This window comes from Cyphomyrmex costatus, unplaced genomic scaffold (assembly GCF_001594065.2).
Source record: "Cyphomyrmex costatus isolate MS0001 unplaced genomic scaffold, Ccosl1.0 scaffold61, whole genome shotgun sequence".
Classification (NCBI taxonomy): domain Eukaryota; kingdom Metazoa; phylum Arthropoda; class Insecta; order Hymenoptera; family Formicidae; genus Cyphomyrmex; species Cyphomyrmex costatus.
Window position 1 is genome coordinate 710,549 of NW_017280167.1, and position 7,613 is coordinate 718,161.

Genomic DNA, 7,613 nt, shown 5'->3' on the forward strand with positions numbered 1-7,613 from the left:
ATTTAGGCATGCAAAAATATATAGGGTACCCCATAGTTTGTGACAAAACATAGTTAGTGTGTGAGAAAAGCAGACTAAACTGAATCAAAAAGTCCTATACCATTTTGCAGTTTTTGCAAAGGAAAAATTTAATTACTAAAAATTGCTGAGTAAACAAGTATCCGTCCAGCCTACTATTAAAGGTAAACAAAATGTTTGTAAAAATTTATGGGACACCCTGTATACAAAATAAATTATAATATTATAAAATTTATAAATAAAAACTATTTAATAGTTACATTGCCATTATTTTTGGTTCATAAGTTTTTAAAGGTTTCGGCCTTTTCTTTTCTTGCACAATATATTCCAGTTTTTTATTTTGTAGAAATTCGAGTTCCGTAACCAGTTCTTTTATACGATCTCTTACGTATGGTGGATACTGGTTGAATTCATTTATTTTTAACAATTGAAGAATGTGCTCAAATATTGAATATGCTGATTCTAATTCTTGAAGCTGATTTTTAAATTCGATAAGTAGATTGACTGCAGTTAACAAAGATCTTATTCGAAAAATATCATCTAATTTTTCGTGGATTAAATCACTTGCAAACATATGTGTGCTGTTTGAATCAATTGTATTAGCGGCTTTATTGACTACCAGAACTTTATTTGTAGTTTTAAATGGGGGAATAATTTTCATATTTTGTGTCAAGACTGCAGGAGTTGTTATGTAGATGATGCCTCGTAAGAAATTAATCACAGACGGTGCAAATCGCTTGCTTAATATTGTATACTGTAATTTAAAAAAATGATTACAATTGCTTGCATTTTCTCAATTTAACACAATACGAAATGTGAATAAAATATACCCACTTCTAAAATAAGGGTGCATATAAAAAGACCTTTCGAAATATCACTTCGGTATTTTTTTATACGAGCTTGAATTAATATTTGCGACATAAATATTAAACAAGGACTAACAATTGGATGTCTGAAGTCAGATGTTGGAAACAACAAGGACACCAATTTAAAGAATATAAGCTGAAAAGTAATATATACATTTTAGGTACAATGTAGTCTATTTTAAATCATACAGTAGGATATCTTAAAATCGTTAAATTAAGAACTTTAAGACAAAAATATTTCAGCGAAAAGTTGCTGAGTTACAAAAGAAAAAGAAGTGACCGCGTGATTGACCTTTAGAAAATATCATAAGATCAGATAAAGTTACTTTAAATGTTTTAAATGAAATTATACATTTTGTATATAATTCTTTTAATTATTCTGCATATAAAAGTATTAAGATAAAAATACCAAAAAACCAATAGTTCGCGATATAATTTGTATTGCCACATATTGATATGAAGAATATTAAATATCTCGTAAATTATTAACTTTTTGATATACCTATATCTTAATATCTTTATACGCACAATAATTAGATAAATCATATTGTGTAAACAAATTCAAATTTTACTTTAAGAATTAAATTAATTTTGAAATGTCCTCTACCTATAAAATAATTGTTTTCACTATGTGATCCCCTATTGTACTGAACACAGTATTGGTATATCAAAACTACTTTTTCAATTAGTACCTTCAAATTTTACTAATAATTAAATCGGTCACTTTATATGAATTTTGTAAAGGTCTTACCGTGTCCATGCCAGGAAATTTTGTCTTATTTTTTTCAAATTTATTATATTTCTCCTCGATTACTTCTTGTATACAGATTTTAGCATTCTCTGAATTCATATGTGCTAAATCATAAAGATAAGGACATAATCTAAAATAAAAGTTACATATAAGTAAATGGAACTATTACATACACAATAAAGCATTAAAATAAATAAATAAATATATATATATATTTATAATATAAAGCTAATAAAATAAGTATATATCTATACCTGTCAAAGATTTGAAAACATTTAATTAAATCATCAGCACTTTCTGTAGAAGCACAGTTGTTTATATATTGTAATAAATATACAAATAAACTTGACATTTTTTCTCTGTTTCTGCCATCTAATGTCCAATGATTACATTTTATAATACGATCTACAATTACTGACTGATAATCTGCATTATAGTGACTTAACAACTTTTCTAACTCTTCATAACTCTCTGGAGCACTGTATGTATAAGATAATTCGTTCCGTGCTTTTTCCATTATCTCTTTTTGCTTTGAAAGATCGTTTCTGATCTGCTGTATTTTGTCACATGAATTTTGTACATGTGTACTGTTACTTTGTTTCAGTATTGATTTATGATTAATCTTATTCGACTGATTTATCTGTTTAGGATCTTTTGTCGAATCGTTACTAAACATAACACGTTTTTTACTTTCATTTACAACTTCTGTTTCACTTTCATCTTCACAAGATGATTCAGACATTTTTAAATCTGAGAAATCATCTTCAGACTCATCATTCGAATTTCCACTCTCTGAATCTTTGTCATTAAAATCTGTATCAGACTTATCTTTAGTATTAGATTCTGAATATTTTTCTTGATTTTTACTATCCTTTCTTGTATTTATGTTTTTAACTCTTTCCTTATCAGTGATGTATTCTGATTTATTTTCTGTCTGCTTATCATCATTATCATCTTCATCATTACTTTCTTGATTAATGTTGGTATCAATAATAATTGAATCATCGATGTCATCATTATCTTCAATAGTTTCCATTATAAAGCCATCCTCGAGATCATCCGCAGATTTATGCTTGAACTGATTACCAGTATCGCAGACAAATCCTTTCATTCTTGCCAGTCTGTCAGCTTCAAGTTTCTCCAATTTCTCTTTTTCTTCTTGAATAATCTGTTGTTCCGATTTCAATTTCTCGGATGGATGACCTCTAGCTTCAAATTTCAATTGTCGTACAGCAACATCATAAGCATCAGTCTTCGTTGTATCATCAATATTTTCGGTAGATTTTTTGGAAGCAGACATAAAGGGTAAGAGATCTTTCCATTCAGAATCAAGTTTCTCTGTGAGACCTATTGTTTCCTTCCGTATTTTTTGTTTTTCTGCCTTCTGTTTTTTCGATTCTGCAATAAGTTGATCAATTAAATCTTTCCTAGACAACGTCGAATCTGCTTTCGACAAAATGCCTCCACCAAAATGAGCTTCTTGTACAAAATTTTCATCTAGCTTGCCACTAACATTTTCGTTATCGCTAAATTCGTCATCACTCCTAGGATCATCAAATTTCTCAATCTCTTCAAGAGTTTGTCCTCTATGTGTTAATACTTCATCGTTTAAATTAAAAATCTTATCCCTTTTATGTGCTTTCATGCGTTCCATGGCAAACCTCGCTGTTGCCTTATCTTCTGTGTTCATAGCATAATTCTTTTCACCAATACGTTTGTCTAAAAAAACATTGTTTTTATCTTGTAATATATATTCTTGCAGAAGGCTTTGTTTACGCCTATTAATAGCTTTTGCTCTCGAAATTCCTGGAAGTCCACGATCATTTTTGCTCTTACGACCTAATACTTTTTGTTTGTCTCTATTAATCTGTATTTCAAATGGGTTTGTTTGATGAAACTGTTTCTTGTTTTTTTGTTGTACAGATTCCGATAAGTTTTTTTTCTTCATCTTACCCATTTTATGTAATAGTTTTGCGTATTAACGATACTATTTATCATATCAAAACTAAAGCAAAACTAAAGCGAATTGTGGCGCTAGAAAATAGAAAACGATAATAAGTCAAGGTAAAGGCAATGGAGGGTAACCGTCTCAAAAATCGATTAAATTATACTCATTCGACACGTTTTTCCATAAAACGAAAGAATTTTGCAGAAATAAGCGTCGCTCTGTCCCGCAAACCGAGATATTAAGCGTTAAAATTAACAAAATATTGAGGTTAGGAAACGTGTCACTGATTATTTGGCTAAAGTAAACAATTACTACAAATATTTTGGTACTTACCTATTGTAAATTTTTTATGAAATTTTACACGTACAATGATTGACGTACATACATGTGTTCACTCATCAGCTCACACGTGCTTGTATGTACTGAATCTGCATGAATCCATAATCATGCATCACATGGAAATGCAAATTCCAATTTTCTAATTCAAATTCCAAGCCGCGATCAGCGCCATCAGTCGGCGACCTAGTGCAGCCGGTAGCACACACGAGCCAAACCCGCGTAGTTGAGACATTTGGTTGCGTTCAGCAGGGAAAGCAGCTTTGCAACTGTTGTAAAATTCTTTAATATGATTGGTCTTGTCCTTACTTTCTTATTAGATCTAAATGTATAAGCCAATCATATTCAAGAATTTTACAACAGTTGCAAAGCTGCTTTTTCTGCTAAACGCACCTTTGATAGCGGAGAGAGGAAGTTCTACTCATTAAAAACTTATTTAAATATTTTTTGCAATAAGAATTAATTATTTACAGATTTCAATATGTTGTTCAACATTATTCAAATCTAAAATGCATTAAGAAGAGCATAAAAAATAATCAAGTTGTCGGACAATTGAATTCGATTAGCACTGCTATATAGTTTAGCAGAGACTTTTGCGTTTCGAGACCGGAAAATTGTTCAGCACGCAGTTAAAATGACTACACATACGTAGATAAATTTATATGAAGTTAAACTAACATCCAAGATCCAGCTAGACCTTTAAAGATATTGTTTCTTATTGATTGTATTTCTCACAATGAATATATATATATATACATATACGATCTATAAGATTTAATATTAATTAATTTTTACCAATAATTCACACATAGTTTGGATCCTGTGTGCGATGTTACCGGGTGCGTTCCCATTCATTTCGTTTTAGTGCAGTAACCAGTGGCCGCCATTTTGCTGGATACTGCACTGGAGAAGCGTTCCCAAATGACTGGATACTGGCTAGTGACGTCGTAAATACATGCAGCCTCGCACGCGTAATAACCTAAAAATTGTGTTGAATAATGTTGAACAGTTAAGGTTGAAACATTATTGCTAGTAAAGATTATTGTATTGATAAGTAATTATTTCAATTGACAATATCAATAAGCGTAGCGTTATTTTCATGTATTCTAACGACGGCTATAACATATGTTTGTATAGTCACGTTGAAAAACAAATTATTGTACATAATTCTATTTTTTCAATAAGCTAACAATAATACTAGCAATAATTCTGTTAGCAATGGTAACTCTACTAGCAGTAATTCTGTTCACACTATTACAATTTTTGTATTACGCGTGCGAGGCTGCATCTATGTATGACGTCACTAGCCAGTATCCGGTCATTTGGGAACGCTTCTCCAGTGCAGTATCCAGCAAAATGGCGGCCACTGGCTACTGCACGTACTGAAACGAAATGAATGGGAACGCACCCATAATGAAATTATACCTCGTTATGATAATTTTCTGTTACAATCAGATATTTTCGTAACGTTCGAAAAGGATCATCATGCATGTGGGAAGAGGAAGAATTTTGAAAAGTTTGCAACAGATTGTTATCTTTAATAAATCAAATGACATACAAAGGCCAATCGCAGCAATTCTCATTGTTTTCTGCAACAACAAACTTTGATTCTCATACCCTATTGATTTAAATGTAATACTTCGCAAGGACACGTATTACTCCTAAGATATAACTTCTGAGGATCGCAGTATTAACGTGTTCAACGGCGCATCGTCCTTGCGATTGGCTTTCCTTTTTCTCAATCTCTTGTCTCGCTTTACAAAGAGTAGCTCGCTCGTTTTCGATTGTCGAGCTTACACATGTACACAAATTTAACATTCACGCACGCATACACACACGCGAGAGCACGCTAGGAGGAAAAAAAAGGAAAACGCAACGCGCGGAAAGATAATTAACTCTGCTCAATTCACTGAATCGCTGAATCTAAGTAACGTCTAATTTAACACTGTCGAAATTCTAATGGCGCCACTCAATCTCCCTCTCCTTTTTGGTTCACCTGTATCGCCTCTGTTGTTTTGTTTCCCCTTTATTCTTCGTAAAACTATACTTGAATCCAAATTTTGGACCACTCAAAAAGAATGAAATGCAAGTCCAAAATGAAGGAAAATATGTGCTTTAATATAGGTGAGAAGGGATAGGGAAGATTTGGCTGAAATCGAAATTGGGAATAAGAGGAATAAGGAGATGAATGGAAAAAAGCTGAATTCGCAAACTCAATTGATATTGTCATAATAAATGCTAAAAAAAAGAAAGAAAAAAAGATCAGCCGGCTCAAAGGCCAATTCAATATAACCTTTGCTATTAATAACAGTACACAACTAGCGCTCTGATAATAATAAGTATTAATAATTAATTATAGTGGTAATATAAGAAGAATACTTATAATATTAAGAATAATGACAATATAATCGTAATAATAATAATAATAATAATAATAATAATGACAATAAGAATAATCGCAGCAAAGATGCGGTTTTCGTTTTTTATTAATATATTCCTAAATAGTCGTCGCAATCATATTGGATCCTGACGTCATAAACGAGAAAAGTTAGTTTCTTGCATGGCATTTGTAAAAAAAAAAGAAAATATGGATAAAACAAAATAATCAGATCGCTTTAAAATATTTGTAAAAATGGAAAAAAGTTATTTCTTACCTGCCCTGACAATTGATAAATATAGTTGTAAAAGATACGTAAAGTGGAAATAGTTACACACATGTACATTGAATAAACGTCGTATTTAATTTTCTTCATAATCTTTTATAACCATTTATTGACTGCCAGAACAAATAAAGACAGCTTTCATCCATTTTTACAAATGTTTAAAGCAATTTTATTTTATCTAAATACTTTTTTATTTACAAATATACCCACAAGAAACTCTTTAACATGTCATTTTTCGTTTAAGACGATCCAATATAATCGCGGCGACACTCAGGAAGCTTAACTTAATTTTTTTACGAACTTCGCGCAGCGAGAAAGTTTATATTGCGATTGATGAGTCGTCCCGCAACAAAAGATGTAGATTGCATCCTGTTTATAGCGCAAATGTTGGATAATCGCTACATATAATTGTCGTCCGCTACGCATATCTATGACAAAGCTACGTGATAATAATAGCGCGTGACAATGGATAACAGTGATGGTGTGTGTGTGTGTAACTTCACCAAATATACAAAAACACAAGTATATGGAACTCCGACGCCACTTTGCTGATACTTTTAATACTCTAGCAAAGAGGTCTTTCGTTCACCAACCGCGCAACGTTCATTCGTAAAACAGCAAACAAAACACCAAAAGCTACTCCGTAACAGCTACCCTTTTTGTTACATGTATTACTAAAGAAAATTAAAAAAAAAAAGGAAAACAAAAAACCAAAGAACATACGATAGGGATAATCAATAGTCATATAAAATGCGTTAATTTATGTGTGGCAATAGTAGTATTAATCTTTTGTGTTGCTTTACTTCGATAGTACTTCTCCCACTAGACACGATTCAACATATAGAAAGTTCATCGTAATTATTTAATAATTTTTTTATTATTTATAATTATTCTCTTAAAGCTGTCTAAAGACTCACTGCGTGGCAGGAGCATCATGTTTTTTTCTTCTTTCATTTATTTTATATTACTTTGCTTATTCTTACATGTATCAGACGGTATCTTCATTTCTGTTTTCTTTATATCTGTTTTTC

At 31.4% G+C, this 7,613-nt stretch overlaps 1 protein-coding gene across 1 annotated transcript in view; it reads right to left on the reverse strand.

Moving 5' to 3' along the window:
• l(3)07882 (Nucleolar protein 14 homolog l(3)07882) overlaps positions 1 to 3,644 on the reverse strand; it is a 4,087-nt gene extending 443 nt beyond the window's left edge. Inside the window, exons 1-4 of the mRNA XM_018547159.1 lie at positions 1,890 to 3,644; positions 1,636 to 1,765; positions 853 to 1,020; positions 279 to 772 (exon numbers count right to left, since the gene is read on the reverse strand). Coding sequence (XP_018402661.1) covers positions 279 to 772; positions 853 to 1,020; positions 1,636 to 1,765; positions 1,890 to 3,592 — 2,495 coding nt within the window. The 5' untranslated portion in view covers positions 3,593 to 3,644. The remainder of the gene's footprint in view (positions 1 to 278; positions 773 to 852; positions 1,021 to 1,635; positions 1,766 to 1,889) is intronic.
• Positions 3,645 to 7,613: the final 3,969 nt, after the last annotated feature.